This window comes from Podarcis raffonei, chromosome 12, assembly GCF_027172205.1.
Source record: "Podarcis raffonei isolate rPodRaf1 chromosome 12, rPodRaf1.pri, whole genome shotgun sequence".
Taxonomy (NCBI): Eukaryota; Metazoa; Chordata; class Lepidosauria; order Squamata; family Lacertidae; genus Podarcis; species Podarcis raffonei.
In genome coordinates, this window is record NC_070613.1 from 23,957,404 (window position 1) to 23,977,769 (window position 20,366).

General features: G+C 39.5%; 1 protein-coding gene across 8 annotated transcripts in view; it reads right to left on the reverse strand.

Annotated features, from left to right (window-relative positions):
* The window catches only part of CACNB2 (calcium voltage-gated channel auxiliary subunit beta 2), a 126,634-nt gene that overhangs the window by 68,563 nt on the left and 37,705 nt on the right, over window positions 1-20,366 (reverse strand). The window contains exon 1 of one of the 8 annotated variants that reach the window (XM_053359453.1): window positions 13,305-13,429. The exons of the other annotated variants lie outside the window; for them this stretch is intronic. Coding sequence (XP_053215428.1) covers window positions 13,305-13,385 — 81 coding nt within the window. The 5' untranslated portion in view covers window positions 13,386-13,429. Of the gene's footprint in view, window positions 1-13,304; window positions 13,430-20,366 lie in introns of those variants that run through there. 8 annotated transcript variants of the gene reach the window in all.

Below are 20,366 nucleotides of genomic sequence, written 5' to 3' on the forward strand. Positions count from 1 at the left end.
AATGACTGCCGTAAGCCAGCAAGGCACAAACAAGTAAGGAAGTGGGCAAAACCCAGTTGTTTGGGTATCTGTATCAGCTGTGTAACTGTTCAAAAAAGTGAATTTTTACATAACAAGTGGGCAGACAGTTGGAGCTGCATGTAGTGTTTAACCATGGCCATGGAACATGCATGACAGAGTGACCATACTGGCTGGAGCTAATGTAGGCTGGAGGGCCATGGATTGCACACTCATGGTCTATGCCTTGAAAAACTGTATTAGAGTCAGGCTTTTCTAACTATAGAAGAAGAAGAACAGTTTGGATTTGATATCCCGCTTTATCACTACCCTAAGGAGTCTCAAAGCAGCTAACATTCTCCTTTCCCTTCGTTCCCCATAACAAACACTCTGTGAGGTGAGTGGGGCTGAGAGACTTAAGAAGTGTGACTAGCCCAGGGTCACCCAGCAGCTGCATGTGGAAGAGCAAAGATACGAACCCAGTTCACCAGATTACGAGACTACTGCTCTTAACCACTACACCACACTAGCTCTCCATGAAATATAGTCATGGACTGGTTGGACACAGAGGAATGGTGGGAGGAACCAGCTGGGGAACCACCAAGGGAAGTAGACTCAGAGCCTGGGGAGTGGTGGAGTGGGACACTGATGAGCGGTCAGAAGGAGAAGACCAGGAAGAGGAGGTGATGGAAGATGAAAGAGTAACAGGGCTTAGTGAGCTGGGAGAGTCTGTGGCAGAAAGAAGTCAAGAATCAGGGACAGAATATGAAGCAGGTGAGTGGGAGGCCAAGAGGGAGAGATGTGTCAGGTTGGTGAAGAGTCATGGGTATCTGCCCCTCCTGCTGTGACAAGCTCCCCTCCCCCTCTGTCTCCTTAGAATCAGAAGAGGGCTGAAAGAGGCAGAGCAGCAACAGGCTTCATGTAGGCGCAGCCTCTGATTGCTTGGAAAATGCCTTAAAGAAGAGGGAATTTAGTCAGCTGTGGGGAGGCAGGGACTTTCAGTCTCAGCAACTGATTTCATAAAGTAATACCCACAGGGCATGAGCTGCTGTACTTCTTAGGCTGACACTCAGCAAAGTCAGTGAAGACCATGTTTTTGTTAATAAAGAGTTAACTCCAGCTCAAACAGTGTAATTAACTGGCTGACATGTTCTGTGACAACTATAAAGAACGAACAATTCAAGCCGAAATCAGTCTGTACCAGCAATGAGTGCTTTGCACTGCTAAGGAACTTTTAGAAACAATGTTTAGTGTGTGGTTTTTAAGTGGATAGTGTAATTTGTGAGTTTGGATCAGTTATGTGAAAAATTGGGTGAAGTCATGTCTAGATCACATTTTGGTCTGCCATGCTGTTTCAGAGTGGTACCTGGCATCTAAACATTGACAAACACTACCACCCTCACATAAGGCACCTCCTGCCTATTTGATATCTTGAGAAGTGACTGAACCGATGAGAGAAATGAGGCAAAGTCCTGTTTCACTCTTCCATCTTGACTCAAAATGGTGTCTGGCTTCCAAACATCCATGAAGACCACTGCTCCCACCTCAGGAACCCTCATGTTGAGTTTGGAATTGATATCTCAGAAGGTGGCCATACTTATGCCAAAAAATGGGTGAAGTCACACCAAAGTCATTTTAGTTTTCCACACTGATTCAAAATGTGACTAACACTGCAACACTGACGGAAACCATTGCCCTGACCTCAAGAAGCCTTGGGCCAAATTTTGCAATGGTATCTCGAGAGGTGAGTGAACTTATAAAGAACAGACAGACAGACCACTTTCCAAAATCCATAGAATATGTGTATTTTGATTAAGACAATAGATTTATGCATCATTAGCTATGTGTCGTAATTATTGCATTGATTGTTTATACAGTAAAGTGAAATACAACTTTATTTCTTCATAGACTTCTGGGTATATTCTCACTGTATTATTCTGGATTTTTTAAAAACAAATTGTTGCCACAGCTTGTATTTCCCTCATTTTCTTTCTGCTCATCCATCACTTCCAGGACATCCTTGTATTTAATTTTAGATACCCTTAAAAAGTTTTTTTTAGCATACTCTTAACATTGCCATTATAAGAATGAGTTTGCAGTGATGGCCTATGGTTACAAATGCATTCACTTTGCCCTACTCTGCGGCCTAAAACAAGTTATTGCCTTTGAGTCAGTGCCAGAAGAGCGTTAAGTGGAAAGACACTTTGGCCACATTTGCACATTATGCTAAAATGTGAGGCTTCAAGCTTGCACTCACCCTCCCACTCCCATATAGCTAGAGGAGGACTGGCAGCTTTTTAAGGAAAAATGAAAAAAGTCAGATTGCCATGTGATCTGAACCAGGGATTGTGGTTTATGACAAACTCTGTTTAGTTTAACAAGCTAGCTTCAGAAATCAGGGTTTGAAGCTGTTTACTCTCCGTACTGATCAGAGTTTGCTCTAAGCCATAATCCCTGGTCTAGATGACAGGACCAGCTCAAATTCAGGGAAAGCTCAGGGAAGGAGTATAGAAGTTGCCATAATAGAAGATGATTAATCTTCTGGATTAATCCTGTTTGGACTTTCCTGCCCCTCTATGAAGGTCAGCAGAGAAGCATATAAAATAATTAATATAAACATTATTAATAGAATCCCTGCTTCCAATTTGTTTCAGACTACTTTTCTCTTCAGTGTTTCTGTTTACTCTTGTATTTTGGTAAGCCTGACTATACTGTGATTCCTGGAGTTCTACTGTTCCTTACTTCTTTAGAGACTATTCTTTGGACCTTATTCTTGTACGTTTTAAGCACAACCTATAAAGAGTTCGCCACCAAGCAGCTAGCCTTCTTCTGGATCTTTTACAAGAAGAGGCAAATTGTTGCAAAGGGTAAAACCTGAAACAGTCACAACACAAGAAAGCAAAAATCAGTGAGTAAATAGTATATTACTAAATATAATACAAAGTGTTGATGTGTTTCATTTTATCAACTTGTACTAGTGGCCTTGTACAGGTATCCAAATTAAATATAATTTTTCCTTCAGGAGGAAATACTATGAAAAGTTCTAAGCATGGGTTTGAAACAGAGAAATTATTTACAGTTTCTAAATGAAATGTCTATTGTACATAAATGCAACAGTATTACAAATGGAGGTGCTCTACCTCCACCCTAGAACCAACTGTGGCTATTATGCAGGAGTCCACAAAGAAAAAGCACAGGCCACAATACACTAGGAAATTATATTTAAACCAATACAGTTTAAACCAATACAGAGTTAATCTATCCATTAAGTAATCATGTATTTTTTCGAGGGGGAAGCATTAGATATAAATTGATCTATCAGAAATATGAATACCTATTGCATTATTAGAGTTGTATTTGTTACATTTGTATTTGTTACATTTGTATTGTATTTGTTACAGTTGTTACTGGTTAGTAAAAACTATTTGAATTACATAAATTGTGAATCCCTTCATTGAAAGATAAAGTCCCTGTCCCCCCACTTTATTTACATGACCTTTGCTTGTCTACTTTCAGGTCTAGACTATATAATTGCTTCGGTCAAAATATCCACTTTAAAAGCACAGTCTTTATTTAGACAGTAAGCTGCTCGAGGGAAAGGCTTTTCTTATTTGCCTGCATGATGATGACATTTATAGCTTAGAAGAGCAATATCAATATTATATAATAATGTAGATGGTAAGAGCAGATGACAGTCTATTTGTAAGAATGCAATGATGTATAACCATTATTACATATTGAAAATACAGTTCTAGTCAGTTTATTTTGAACTTGCACGATTGTGAGTAGTTCTACTGTCAGGCGACAGACAAACCAACCCCCACGGCAGGTTGCCAGGAATGGACAAGACAAGGAAAAGTCCTTACCATCTGCTTTTATTCAATATTCACAGAGAAGCTTGGGAATGTAACCTCTCTGAATAATGATGTTGTCACGAGTAAATCTCCACCCCACTTTTCTCTCACTTCCTCATTCGTCAACAGCACCACCTCCTTTATGGTTGCCACTTAGGGCCATCTGTCACTGAGCTCTTATCTCTCCCACTTTCAAGGCCCACCAGGTTCTGGGAGAAAGTGGGTCTGGAATGCATTCTAGTGATAACATGTCAGTCAGCTGCTGCTCCGGCTCCTCCTCCTCCTCCCATTATTTCCCAACCTCCCCCCTCATCTTCCTCTGAGCTGTCACCTCCCTCAAACCCCTGTTGTAATTATGAACTGTCTTCCTCTTCTCTGGAAGGGTCAGGCTGGGGAGGCGGTCTCCACCATTCCTCCTCTGCCCAGTCCCTAACATCTACATTTAAAATAAAATTGTTTGTATATCAAACATTTTGGTATATGTTAGATTTCACTTAACTGTTTGTGTTCTGGGATTTATTTTTGTAGATGTATGTAAATTTTCATACAGTCAAAATGACCAAGAGGCTATAGCAACTGCTCTATGGGAAAAGGTCACAACATCTGGGACTTTTTCATTTAGAGAAAAGACAATAAGGGTGTATAAAAATAAGAGGTATTTAAAGTTATTCGTGGTATGCAGAAAGTGGTTAGAGAAATTGTTTTCGGCTAGGCATAACACTGTTTCCAATGAAGAGGACATCCACTGAAGCTGAATGTTGAAAGGACAGACAAAAGAAAATACTTGGCATAGTGCATAGTTAAACTATGGAACTTGCTCCCAAAGAAGGCGGTGATTGCCTCCAACTTGGATGATTTTACATGAGGACAGCACAAATTCATGGATATAAGCTTATCAATGGCAACTGGCCACAATGGCTATGTTCTAAATCTACTGTTGAATTCCAGTTGCAGGGAATCAAAGGCATGGGAAGCACAGTTGCACCTAGATCTTGCTTTCAGGCTTCCCAAAGGCATCTGGTTGAGAATAGAATGAGGGGCCAGATGAGTCTTTGCCTGATTCAGCAGGGCTCTTCTGATGTTCAACATGTGAGCATCCCAGGAAACATCATCCTCACTCCAACTCAGTTATGTTTCCCATCAGTGATATCACCATAAATGAGGCTGGATGAAACACACACACACCTGCATTGTTTCATAAGATAAATTAGCAACTTATGAATGGACAAAATAGCAGTCAAACTGAAAAGATTGTGACTTTTTCCAATCTTGCTTGCCAATCCAACATTACTGATCATAACACTTGCTACAAAATTTCTGATTTTGTAGTATCACTCAAGGAAGGGGTTGGAGGAAAATATGGCAACAAAGCAGCAACAGCCCATGGAAAGAATGAATGCGAGCAGCTACAAACAATGCTGTAAAGGCAGTAGAAATGGCTTGGTGGCCATTCTGGTCATGTTCACAGGTCCCAACTTGAATAAAATATGGGGGGGGGGCAAGTAAGCCCCACCCTGCATAATCAATCACAAGATGCGGTGCATGCGCACCATTTGAATGGTAATGCCCATCAACTTTGGGGGGGCCTAGTACCCTAACATATTTTAGGGGGGGTGGCAAAGGGACCTCAGCTCGTTGGAGTTGGCTCCTATGATCCTGTTGAAAGAATGTGTTCAACTCTAGTGAACTTTCAGCAGAGTCCTAATTAGCACTGCATTTTTTTAGAGAGAGAGGCTGTTAGGATTTAAGCACAAGTTAAGTAAACATGACAACTACCCTGCAAGAGACAAAAAGGAAGGGAAGGGAGACAGGCTTGTGAGTTTGCTCCTGTTTCAGCTGGATTTCTTTTGTGGGGGGGATGTTTGTTTGCTTAAGATATAAAGTTATTAATGGCTCTGTTAGATTTATGAATATTATGAAGTACTATGGTGACTGGTTGAAAAACAAGTAACAAATTAATTAATTAAATAAAAGCATATATCATTTTGTAAGGAAAGTAACAGAAAGGTATTGGGAAATAGTTCTGTGGTCCTAGACTGTAATCCACAATGACGTAATCCTGGGTTTTGGCCCCTGCTGCATCTCTGTTCACTTCTGTACTGGGAGAAATCTTAGACAGGTTGCACTTTCCTACTTGTTCTTCATGACAGAGAAACAATTTGCTTCATTGGGCTTATGAGCTTTTATAAATGATCTTGGAAAGACTCACTTTGCCAGACATTTCAATGCTGGCAATCAATTTGCAGCAGTATTGTTTTCAGAATATGATAATCAACATGAAGTGTGTCAATAAGTCCTTTGTATAGACATACTGAGCTACTGTCACACAGTGAAAACATTCACCCCAATTAGCAATTTCATATTTCATTTACTCTGCATTTTCAAAATAACTTAGCACCTTTTACATAAATGACTGAATCAGAGATCTCGCCCCTGCCAACACTAGTCAACAATTATTCTGCTTTCTTTAAGAATGCAGAGGTGACATTTTTAACACTTTGATTAGAACTTTGTCGTCCCCCCCTTCTATTTCACCTTAAGCATAGGTTCAGCTTATTATTGGGTTTTATGATGCTCAGCATCTAAGGCCATGTCCAAGGACATGATGCTCAGTATCTAAGGCCATGTCCACAATAGGAGCATTGTTGTGGCAGTATTTCCTTTAAATGGAATTGTCGCTATGTCCACACACAAGTGAATATTACATTATGCAACATATGAATGTATGGTATAAGAGGTGCACAAGAAATGGGTGGTGGTTTTTAGGTCAGGTGGGTTGTTCCAGAGCATACTTCTCGCACCCTCCCTCCTCCATAAATGAATGCACAGAATATTTTGGGAGTTGTTTCACCATAGCATTTGCCAATGGGCTATCTTCTTTTAAAAAATGTTTAATGTGCTCTGACTATATTTCTGTGACTGTCCAAGTTTCTCTTTGAAGCAATTTAATCTTTCCAGGCACGTTGCTTTCCCTTTGCCATGGATTGTTAAGCTATTTCTCACTTTTAACATGAATGGGTTGTTCACCACCTGTTTGCCCCCAAGTCTACCTTATGCTCCACTGTTCACCTCCAGCTAAAAGCATTCTAGAAACCCTCCTCTAAACCAACAGTGAAGCCTGTGCATTCCTCTCCTGTGACACCACCACTATAATGTCTCACTACTTTCCTTTCCCTACCTTGGTGGCACCCTCTTGCCTATTCTTTGCCAACCACTATATTTTGAGGGGTTTAGGTTGTCCTCCAGGTCACTCTTATATATGACAATCAATTACTTAGGGGTAAGCCTTAATGAAATAATTTGGACTTGCTTCTGAATAGACATGTATAGGATCTGGCTATCAGACTTGAAGTAGTACTTTGAAGGAAGAGAATGAAAAAGGCAACGTGATAATAGACATTTAGAATGCTACTTCTTTAAAGAGGAAAGAGATCAAAATGAGTTCTGCAGTATTTGTAAGCCTTTCCTTTATAGGCTCTGTAATTTTTATGATTCACTCTAAAGGTGCAACTATAATGTGATAATTGACTTTGGTTTTGGTGGCATCCTGTTTAAAAGAGTAGTATGGATCAATGTTTTTGCAATATGGTAGCACTGGATCCCTGATTCTTACAGTACAGTCTGTGACAGCACAGATGTAATCTGTGAGCTGATGGTGGTTTTTTTTGGGGGGGGTGTCTCTTTTGTAAAAAAAGATCATGCTAATTCAAGAGGACTGAAATGTATCATTGAATGGTTGATCATCTGGTCTGATCAGTGGAGGTCAGGAAATGGAAAACAATTCCCCCCCCCAAAGACCCCTCCTGCCCTGCCTCCTTGCCAAAAGAGAAGGTGATGGTGGGGCAGAAAGATGCCAGACCAGTATAGCAGGTTAAGGCTACTCCCTCAATCAAAGTTTGCATAGCACATTCTTTGACAGTGCCATCAAAAGTAGCAAAGTGACAGTTCAATAAAAAATAATAATCGCAAAATATATTTTGAAAAAATTGCCCGAAGAGCAGAAATTACCAAGAGAACAATGGGCTGATGATGGCATAATGTTGTGCACAGTAAAGAAAATATGGCATGAATGGACCCTAAATCCTCTCTGACTAGAAACTGTGAAATACAGTGTTAGAAATCCAAAGAGGAAAAACATATAACAGACCTAACTGGGAAGGTTTCAAAAGCTAAAACATAGCTACTTCATAAATTACAATGACATATTCATATGCCATATTTGAATAATTTCTTAAGGAATAATGAGTAATACCGGGTTTTGCTGGCCATTAAATTTATTCTTAAAGAAACTGAAAACTGACACTGTTACTTAATTATTTCAGTGGTGTAAGTGCAATTTCATTTACACAATGAAGTAACCTAAGATTTTTCTGCAGGGGATGTTTCTTCTGCATGCACTTGGCTTCAATCTGTGATGATCATACATGCATTTGCAGTACAGAAGAACAGAAATTTTAGGTTACAGTTTAGTGTAACTCAATGCCTGGATATTCTTTCATCAACAAAAATGTATTTGTTTTTATTTCTTTAAAAATAAAAGTTTTTTAAAAGTTTTTTTTTTAAGTTCCTACTCATGTCTTTTTTTAAAAAAAGTTCCTATTTATGTCTTGTTACATTTTTGCAAGATCAGCTAGTTCGGTTCTCCATTTGTCTAAACAGGCTCTGTCCATTTGGCACTTCAGAACTGAATCAATTTGTACATTAGAAAAGGCTAGTATGTTTTGCATTTTGCATAATATTCTTCACTATTTATTTTTGTTTTGAGATACTAAGTAGAAAAGCACTGATTTGTTACTATATCCCAAGGGTATGGTATGTAGAAAATCAAAAAGAAGTTTCATGCTTGAAGTATGGCTTGTTTCCATACTAAAATAGGCATGTGGCACAGCAGATATAAATAGATTTCCGTTTACTATTAGTGGATTATAATTTAGGACTTCAAGATGGAACTGTGTGAACCAAGCCTTACAATACAAGAATAAAATAAATATATTTGCACTTGATGACAGAAGACTGTTCAACAACAGCAGTCAGAGGCATAGTTATATCAGACAGAATTATCAAGTAAGATATTTGATGCTGGTCTTTTATTATAAAATAACTCTTTCACATAGTTTTAAAACTATATACTGTATGTATAATTGCACTGTGTTTGAGATGATGAAGATTCTGACAGAATTATGTTGTTGAGGTGTGTAATGTCGTTTATGAGCATTCCAACCACCCAGGGAACAAAGCTGCCATAATGTCTGTAGTTCTCTGAAGAAATGGAAAGCTGTCCACTTATTCCTAATGACAGGAATAGCTTTGTGCATCACTCTTGCATCAATCTATGCCTAAGGCCAGCTTCTAAAGATCTATTAAAAACTTTTCTATTCTGCCAGGCCTATGCAGGCAGTTAAGAACATATGCTTCCACAATGGTCAATTGATGTCTGCTTTTAAGTTTTTATTGTTGTTTTTTTATTATGTGGTGTAATGTTTTCTTGTTGCAAACTGCATATATGAGAGACACAGCAGTATACTAATATTTTTATAACTAAAATAATTTAAGGCACCACAATCACCAACACATTAGCACTCATTAAGATTAAATACCTTCATCCAAATTATGCACCAAGAACCACTTTGCACCTCCACACTTTTGTACTCATTGCATAGCAAATGACAAAGGCTAAAGTCACCCTGATCTGGACTAGGGGCCCTGAACTGGCAATACGTCTTTTTAAAAAATGCACTTAATGTCATAGATATGAAGCAAAAGTATCATCTATTTTGGTCCCTAACCGATACAATAAAGCTTCTGCACACTATTAAACTTGCAGAACTGCCCCATAATATTGCAGCTAATGTGAAAGCCCTTGCTGGAAAGGAAGATAACTCTATCACTGCATTTGCATGACACACTACCATGGTTTAATTGAGGGTTTGGGAACCTCTCCCCAATAACTAGCAGGCTAAACCTGTCAATCATTTGACATCATAATGATGTCAGGTGATGCTTTGCCTTGAATCCCCAGTTGGAGGGACTTCAAAGTGCTATCAAACATCTGCAAAACTTTAGCACTACAAAGACATGCCTGTGAAAGTTTTGGGCTTCAACATTTCACACTTAATTTGACTGTGAGTGCAACCTGTATGTACCTTGAAGCCTGTGAAACGATAACTTTTTCTATATTTGTCAATTATATTCTGTTTTAATTCCTAGCTATGCTTTGTATATGTATTTTCTGCCTGGCTAGATTGTGTGATTTTATTTAGCAAATAGGTTTTACTTAGCAAATAGAATTGTTCAAGTTAAGAAAATTATGGAACAAATAATTAATATAGGTTAATAAATACACATGAGGATATTGTTGCTTTTTCCTCTGGGTATTTCAGTTAACAGATTTGGCTTTTATACACTGCATTTATTCACTCTCTCTGATATGAATTTGGCTGGTGTGTGCTGGCAGGACTGCAGCCAAAAGCAGAAAAATCCAGAAAGCCCTCCCTCGCCAAATACAACCTAAGGAGGAACTCCCTCCTAAACTGATATCTGAGCATGCTATGTGGTCACAGTATACAGAACATGTGATAGGGGAAAGTATGAAGTGGCTGGCTGGAACCCTGAGCTAGAGCGTTCCATAATACAGCACACGATTGCAAGTCCAATTTGTGTGGTTCTAGTGACAAACTTTTGCCTTGAATTTTTTTTAAAAAAAATATTATCCCACCTTTCTCCCAATGCAGGACTAAGGCAGTTCACAGCATAAACGAAAACAAATACAACAACAAAAAAACCACACAATGAATTTATTAAATAGCCCTCTTAAAAACAGCACTGAAAACACTTAAAACCATTTAAAGGCACCAAAAAATGGAGATTGAGTAGAGGAAGACTTAAGTGAATGTAGAATAGATGCAGGAATGACCACAGAGCAAGGGGACTATAATAAAGCAAGTCTAGTTATAAGTTTAAGAGAAATTGAAAGACGATGTTCTAGACAAAAGCAATGAAGAGTGATGTTAGCATTAATATATTATACTAAGAAAGAAAGAAGTTAGATTCAAATTCTACAATATATTGGTCTGAGCCTCAGTACAAACAACTAAATACATCTGTGCTGCAATATTGGTTTGGATTTGACAATAGTCATAGTACGAGTTCATCACTGAAATCAAAGAAACTTAAGCTATGTTGCATAGATTTCAACTATTCTAAATATGATTAAATATGGATCCAATAAATTCACTTGTAAACACCTGCAGTATCTGCCCCACTGATTATGCAGAATGGTATGCGATATAAAAGCAAACTATAACTTAACCATTTAAGCAAACCTTGACATCTATATATTTTATATAAATAACATGACTGCACTCTAGCCTTAATTCTGTACACAGACTTTTCCCATATATTGAGTAACCTTCTCAAACAATGTAACGCAATGGAAGAAAGTCCTGGCTGAGAGTCTGGTCCACCAAATGCAATATCCATTAAAATAAAGAAACAAACCATAGAGGCAAACTGCTAACTGAGCAGAAGCTATAACATCATATTTCTATGGTTTCAGATTACTTTTGTTCTTACCAAAATTTAATAATGTTTGCATATGTGCATGTTTATATAGAATTACATTTTGCTAATTCTTAATTATTTTAATTCCCCACCCTCCATAACAGAGGATTGTTATTTCCACTGGTGTTCGAAACACAGTAGTGACATAATGAAGGGGAGGGGTGTGAATGGGAAAGATATGCATGTCATAAGGAACAGAGATCAACAGTTACATAAACGGATTAATGTCCCTTTCAGGGACTATAGAACTCATGCTCCAGTCCATCTATTTCATCTCACCTCCATGCAATGAACAACCACACACTTTCTCTTTCCCATACTTAGCTAATTTGTAATTTAGTTACCAATTCAGCACTTAACATTATGGAATGCTTGTAGAAACGTTAACAGGAGGCATGGTACATAAACACACAGACTTATAAATGCACATCAAATATGCCAGCCACTGTAACCCTATTCTCGGAATTTGGTCCCAGCTAACTGTCATTATTGTACTCTTCAGTAAAACGATTGTATATAGAGTCCAAGCGTAAATATTTAGTGTTGGTAGTTACTATTTTTAGAACTTCTAATCCATGCTTCTCCTGCGCCATCTGCCATATGTTGCCAAAATAATTATGCTGGGAGAGGTACTGTCTCGATGGTATAAATGTTATTTAACAATAAAAATTATTATCTGCTTTTTGAAGAACTTGAAACGTCCATTGATTTCCCTTACCACTCTTCATTTTTGTTCAGCAGCTATAAAATCAAGGTGAAGGAGTGCTGAATTAATTATATATCCTTGCTTACAAGCCATGTCCCTTGGCTGACAGGGAATAAGGGGATGTTGATTAGCTGACTGTTCAGTGGCCTTCAGGTTCCAGCAATCAATATGGTTCCTGTTCTGCTTTCTGGAACCAGGAAGCCACTGCAAGCCTGACCTACTTAAGATCCTCTCAGGTCCTTGAAAAAGGTCTGGAAGTGTGACATTTCCAGGTAAGAGCAACAACACTATCCTAGCCTGAAGTGAATGCAGGTAAGGATTCAGGCCAATGAATGCCCCATTGGAAGATAAACAACTTTTTCCCTCATATGCTGCAACCTCTGCTATAGATATGTACTTTGCAAGACTGTAGCACAGTGGGAGGAAGATCTGCACATGTACAGATCCCTGCTGTAGAATGTGGTTACCATTAGCAGCACATTCCATCACTATCAGCGCTCTCTCACATGTGCAGAAGCTGCTCATCTTGTACTACACATGTCATTCTTTTAATGAAATAAATACCTAGATATAGCAGCAATATGCAGTAACTGATGCGGCACTATTCTCTCAGTGAGAATATTCTTTCTAAGCAGTGTATGTTATACAGTACTGAGGAAGAACAATCAAGGGGCCAAGAAGCATCTGCTGATTTTATGTCTAAATAAATTCATTTAAGCAGTGACCAGAGGTACTTCAAAGGTAAGAAAATATGTATTAGACACTAACAAGGAAAGGACAGACATAGCCACTGCCCTACTACACTACATACTGTGAAGATATGACAGGTACTAGGCCAGGGTTGCTGGATTACTAACAGAGTAAATGCCATACAAAAGGGGATATATGCATTAGCTCTGAAACAACTACAAATAAAAATATGTATTGCATATTATGTGATATGGCATAGTCTTTGTGAAATACTGTACCACAAAGTGTTTTAATTTTTTTGATAGCAGGCTGTGTGTGGACACGATTATATAATAGTGTGAGACTGAGTTTAAAATAGGTCATCATTACTTACTCTAGAATTGGGTCCCAAAATAGCTAACAAAAACAACATACTACACAGATATCTTTATTTACTACAATTCTTAATTAGCAACATGCATTTAGAAGAACATTTTTGGTAACCTACTTGTACTTACCCAGGACACATTTTTACCCTTGGGTGTCTTTAGCATGGCAACATGCAGTGCTGAGATGGCCAACAACAGTCCCACCAGCATGTGAAATCTGATGGAGGGGTAATCCAAGTCTCTCTGTTACCCAAATGTATAAAGTCCCTTAGCCAAGACGATACAGGCGCAGCGAGTATCATGCAAGGAAACAATTAAAAAAGCCATTTTTCTCCTTAGTGTTTCATCCAGCCAGAAATAAAGAAAAAATGAGAAATGCTCACAGAAAGAAAAAAATCTGTACTTTCGGTATATACAAAAAGTTGACGGAATGGTCAAAAAATCTAAATCAAAAGCACGCAATATTGAAGTGCAGTTGTCTTCCTTTAGCTCTAAAAATGCTTCACCCGATTAATAAAAGCTTTGAGGCTAGAGCTTACCCGAGAATTAAGAAATAAATACTGAGACTGAGATCAAGTAGCCTTCAGAAGACCTTGAAGAGTTTGGTTTCCGGTAGCATTGATTAAGATTTGCTATGCTTGAATATTTCTGAACTCCAGGAATCTACTGACATATAAAAAGAATTAAGATCTCAGTTTCCATAAATAATGTATAGAAGCAGGTACACTGTATATACCTGTTGCTACCTTCTGCGCATTCTCCCTACCCAGCGGCTGCTGCTGCTGATTCACAGCCTCATAGTGCACCTGTTGTTGATGTATCTCCACTGTGAAAAGACTGGTAACCTAACAACCAATCAGCATTTGTTTAAAGAGAAGCCCTAGAAGGGAGAACAAAAACTGAAAGATCAGACTCCCTGCTTCTTTCCTTTTGTATCTCTGTCCTTCTGTCCCTTTACTTTTACCTCTTGTCAATCTAGATTACCAAAGCCGATCCAGGCTAAATTTTGCAACTATCAGTAGTGATTAGCGTGAGCTGATTGAAATCGGATTATACAAGAAGACCTCTGCCTTCTCAGTCAGCAAACAGGCCAGTACCATTTGAAAACCATTTATGCTTCAACTCACAACATTACTGCATTTGGAACAATCCATTTTCAGAGTCATGGGCAAGCTAGATTTGTGGTTTCTTTTAAAGAGAAAGACAAAAATACATCTGAATTGTCTTCTAGTTGGAACACTTCAGCAAAGCTTCTGAAGATTTACAAGGAAGCATTGAAAATCAAAATCAAATCAAATCAAAATCAAAAATCAAAAGAAAAAGCTTTGCAAAATCCAAACTTTAGTATCTAGGTTAAGTGAAACCACTGACTTGGGTTCCACAACATAAGGTGTTATTGAAGAAAATATATATTTATATATGTAATAAAATATACACAAAGGAACTCCGGGAGTGGGGAGGAAGACTGACAGCTCCAGCTTGTAATCAAAGGGAATGATTTTAGCAGCACTGTCCAGTCCCAGGGCTTTGGGGGAGGAAGAAGAGGCAGCTTTGCAAGAGCAAACCGAAGCTTAAGGAAGATGCCAGGATGGAGAGGGAATAGGTCATCAGGAGACCTGTGATGACTGACAGCTCAAACTTGTGCTCAGCAGAAGAGTTCCTGGGCCAATTTGTATGTGATTTGGCAAGTCTGCAGTTGTCAGAGCAACTGACCACAAGACGCTAAGCGGGGTTAAGTGAATCTTTTTCTTAGCTACTCTATAAGGAAGCCCTTACAAGAAAACCACTGCAGTTATCCTTCTGAGAAAGTTTTGTACAGCTGATGTCCTCAGATGGGGGAACCTTGTTTGCAAATTTCATTGAATGTCATCCTAAATAAGGTAGGAAATTTTATTCCTATTATTTTTATTAACAATTTAGTGGTATTAGCACAAAAGTTTCTAGACCCGTTTTGCCTATAATTTGGAAGGCTTTATTCACTCTGTAGGGGTGTATATGCCTGCAGATTTCATCCACTTCTGTCAAAAGTGAGGAAAGTTATAGCCCCTTTTTATGTCCCAAAACTGAAGGGGAGGATGACAAAGCAGACTTGGATGGATAATTGAATTGGGCATCCCACAAAGCACCCTGGACTGAGGCAATCTATTTTACAAAACTGGTTCCAAACTGAGTCGTGTGCTCATATTGTTTAAGAAAATACTGTTATTAAAAATGAGTGCAGGCAGCCTTTCTATTTAAAATTTTTGCTGTCCCATGCTGCGTACCTTACGCAGCCCTGTGTTTAGAGGGAGGCCAACATAAGCTAGAGACAGTTACCTGGACGAGTTTTCTTTTATGCTTGCTAAACAATTGTTTTTCAGCAGACAAAGATACTTTACTTAGCGAAGTTCTGTCAGACTCCTTCCCTTCCCCAGGGCTACAACTGTTTTGCACAAAGATATGCCAACTCGGTCTTTCAGAGGATCTCCTGGGTGCTGTGGCTTTCCCAATCGCCAAGGCCATGTTAAAAATTAGGCTGTGGGACATAGATCGCCAGGAACTAATCTGAGCTGTGGAAAAAACATGTTCCCCTCTTTATTTTCGACTCTCTTGGGCACAGCAATTTAACCTTAATTATTTACTATTTTTGTTTAACCGGCAAGAAAGAAGGGCTTTTTCGCTGGCTAGATTCAATTCTAATCCTTCTAACCTTCTTTGGGGTAGGTTTGCGGGTATGGCAAAAGGAGATAGAATCTGCCCATGCAATGCCCACCTGGTGGAAACTCTAGCTCACATGGTCCTTAAATGTAAAATGTATGATGATCTCTGCCAACAATTTCTAGACCATCTATGTATTCCAACATGGAAACCAGAGACAGAGGTTCTACGCTTCTTATTACAGGGGAGAGACCAGGAGCTCACCAAGACAGTAGCTAAGTTCCTCTGTTTTGATTTTTTTGTTGCCAAAGTACGCTACAGGATCCTGCCCTTGCTGGAGACCCACAGAGATGAAATAGATTGCTTGCCTCTTCTTCCCTTTGACAAGTTACTGTACTGTTGAAATGGTGACGAGATCGCACTGGCCTATTTATTCTGAATGTTTGTATGTGATGCCAATAAAGGTTTGATGATGATTAAAAATCCTCCAATAAACAGGCCATTGGGATCTGGATGAGAAATGTTCTAGTCAGAATTCTAAGACATCCACTGTAAATCCCTTGAGTACTTATCCACAGATGTACTGCCTGCTCTCCTTGGAGTGTTATTTACCCACATTGAAACAAACAAACAAACAAACAAACAAACAAACCAGAAATTCTCTCAAACTCCAGAAGTGTGAGCACCTTTTGTTTTCAGAAAAGATTAAGACACTTTTAAGTCCTGTACTAAAAAAATGAAGGACAGTAATTCTTATTTCTTCAATTCATAATGATGCAGAAATCTCATACAATGGTTATTCTTCATTAGAAGACTAAAGATGGCATAGATAAGTGTTTCCCATCTGGGGGCCCTATGGCCCCCCAGTGGGGTCTAGGATATTCCAGAGGGGGCACAGGTAAAAATTGTGTAAATGGGGGGCACAGCATGAGGCTAGGGTCCATAGAGGGAAGTGAGAAGTGAAGGGGGAAAATCATTTTTTAAAAAAATCCTGATTGGCTGGCTATCCACTTCGTCAATCACAAGCGGGTAAGGGGGCAGCCCACCAGGGCCTAGCGCTCCTTTTTGCCACGTATGTTTTCTTAGAGCAGTCCTGATTTGTTTCCAGTGGAAAAGGGCAATTGCTCCTGTTTTGAACAGTAGAGCCCACAATCCAGAATTCCCAGGTCAGGTAAGTGCAGTAATGGGGTGGCAATGGGTAGTGCTTGTTGCTGCCGCCAGTGCTGGGCCCGGTGGCAGCCTAGGCCTGACTTTGCAAGGTGCAGGGTGTAATACACCACAGCACCTAGTGGATCAGGGCCTTTGGATATTGCAGTGTCGGCCCGGCTCTGCTAGGCACAAGGTGAAATCTAACCCGGTGCCTAGCCGAGCAGGGTTTTCTGGTGCTGCTCACTTGCATCTAGCAAATAACTGTCTACTCCGAAGAAAGCCACATTGAGTTCAGTGGACCTTACTCCAGGAAAAGGGGGGGGTATAGTGTTTTATCTAGGCTGCCAGAGCTCCTCTGGATGACAATATCTTTTCGCACCAGGTCAATGAGGACCACTTGCTTTTTAAAATTCTCCCATATATACAAAACTTCCTGTGCACCTTTTGCTGGTGCAGATGGAACTTGCATCATGGAAAGATGTTGAATTTAAACCAGAATCTTTTGATAGGGGAAATTCTCTCAGGATTTGAGTTTATGTGATAATGTGATAACCAAGCAAAGAAGGAACAGGCCTACACAACTTCTGAACCACAAAACTGAATACAGATACTAGATCATTACTCATATAAGAAAATCCACCAGGGCAGGCCAGAATACATGACTGCTGGTTGCATTTTATGACTTATCATTCACACATTTGCTCAGTGTGCTATTATGAAAAGTTTGGACTATATTTATATTATCCAGATATTCATTGTGGGTTCCTTGTCCAATGTGGAATTCTCAATGTGGAATTTTGAACAGCTTTCATACTCTTCTACTGGTAAAAATCAATACCAGTTTTCTTAGTGCTGCTTAAATTATACAGTTTCATCAATATGAAAAAAGTATTAAATTAAGATAATGGTTTTGTTTGAAAAGTGCCCTAGAGTCTCTTTATAATATCCAAATGAACTCAATATTTGTTAGCTTTCGCTTCCAGCAGTTAAATTTTCTGCATGTTTACTCATAAGTAAAAAGGTAAAGGTAAAGGGACCCCTGACCACTAGGTCCAGTCGTGGCTGACTCTAGGGTTGCGGCGCTCATCTCGCTGTATTGGCCGAGGGAGCCGGCATACAGCTTCCGGGTCATGTGGCCAGCATGACTAAGCCGCTTCCGGCAAACCAGAGCAGCGGACAGAAACGCCGTTTACCTTCCTGCCGGAGCAGTACCTATTTATCTACTTGCACTTTGACGTGCTTTTGAACTGCTAGGTTGGTAGGAGCAGGAACCGAGCAACGGGAGCTCACCCTGTCTGATCGGCAAGTCCTAGGCTCTGTGGTTTACTTTTGCAGCCTTACTTTTTAGGGTGGGGGTGGGGAGGAATCCTTAGTATTGAGGTCTTATATTTCTCATCCCTATTTGTATTCATATTGTCCAGTGGGCAGTGGGCTTTTAAAGAGTCTATGGATTGTGACAGTAAGTTTATATTTGCTTTCTCTTCTAGTTTTTGATTACGCACATATGTTCTTTAATTGCAACCTTATACATTAACAATCAGAACACAAATCAATTACCCAGCTTTGAACAATGATACTGGACTATTATGGGACATAAAAACATAGGCAGAAGTAACTTGCATACAGGAAAGCTGTGCGTTCGACTCTACAATTCAGTTTAGCTGGGTTTACATAAGGAATTCAACTCATCAAATTCACAGAAGTAAAAAAGAACAGTACAAAATACACAGAAAGAATATAATCACCAAAGTAGTATTTTGGCAAGCACAACATCTTAATGTAATAGTACAAGGAGTGCCATATACCCAGATGATCAAGGCACAATGGAGCACTGTTTTAACACTGAGTCAGAAGAAAGAATTGTGTATCATCAATTTCATAGTTGCCAGTACCCTTGAGTTTCCTTGAATATCTCCAGTCCAAAATTGGATTAAGGCTGATACGACTCACCTTCATTCAATATATAACCCAATATCTTTTTCAAGCCTCCAAAAAAGCAGACATTAAACTTGATCTGGGTTTCTAAATAATGTTATAGTAGTTTGTAAAATATGATAGAAAGGGGGCAATTCCTATCAGGATTCCATCTCACTTTCTGTCCACCAGGTACTCCGTCAAGTGTATATACTTGGTGATGCGTGTCTGGGGCAAGATAAAGATTTATTGCATACCATTTACTCCCCAGAATGGTGATCCTGAGAGACTCTCAACATCTGTACCAATGTCCCCTTGTCTGATGCATCTCAGGACATATAGCACCAGGAAAGAATCCTAACTTTTCTACCACTTTTGCATCAGCCAGCAGTTGTTTGCAGTATTGAGGGGCCTTTTACAGCTGAGTCCAGAGAGAGAGAGAGAGAGAGAGAGAGAGAGAGAGAGAGAGAGAGAATTCAGAAACTTGTTACAATCAATTTCTGAAACACTTTGGTGACAAAAACATTTGTATCCGTTCCAATCTGGACTCCCATGTACAACAACTTGGGAGCTTCTATCATGTACCCTCAACTCAGGTTTCTATGAATACCCTTCAGGTTGTATAGCCTGGTGGTGGGAACAGAATATTTGAAGAAGAAAGGGGATCACATACACACTCAACTCTTGCCATCCTGGCTGCTTAAAAAGGTCAGGTCAGGGTTATCTAGCTGGACAATAGAATATTAATGCCTCTTTGAAAGCAGGTCTTGTTCTAAAGGAAACCTTAGTGTAATCTTTTCTTTAAAAGTTAGCTACACAACCATCTGATTTAAATAATCGCAGCCTCATTTCTAACATTCCATTCCTAGGACACTGACTTGTTATGGCAATCTAGTTAGAAATTTTCTTGGATGAAACTAATCGTTGATCTCTTTCAGACTGGTTTTCAACATGTCTCTGGAACAGAAACTGTTTGCTGATCTCTGGAGCATCCATCAGGAGACACATAGGGGGATGGACTGCAAGAAGATCAAACCTCTCCATTCTGAAGGAAATCAGCCCTGAGGGCTCACTGGAAGAACAGATCCTGAAGCTGAGCCTCCAATACTTTGGCCACCTCATGAGAAGAGAAGACTCCCTGGAAAAAACCCTGATGTTGGGAAAGATGGAGGGCACAAGGAGAAGGGGACAACAGAGGACAAGATGGTTGGATAGTGTTCTCGAAGCTACCAGCATGAGTTTGAGTAAACTGTGGGAGGCAGTGGAAGACAGGAGTGCCTGGCGTGCTCTGGTCCATGGGGTCACGAAGAGTCAGACACAATTAACAACAACAAAGTTAGAAGAGAACCCGAGGTTCAGTCCAACCCACTGCAATGTAGGAATCTCAAGAAAAGCATCCATGACAGATGGCCATCCAATTTCTGCTTTAAAACTTCCAAGGAAGAAGAGTCCACCATCTTTTGAGGATGTGCATTCCACTGTCAAACATCT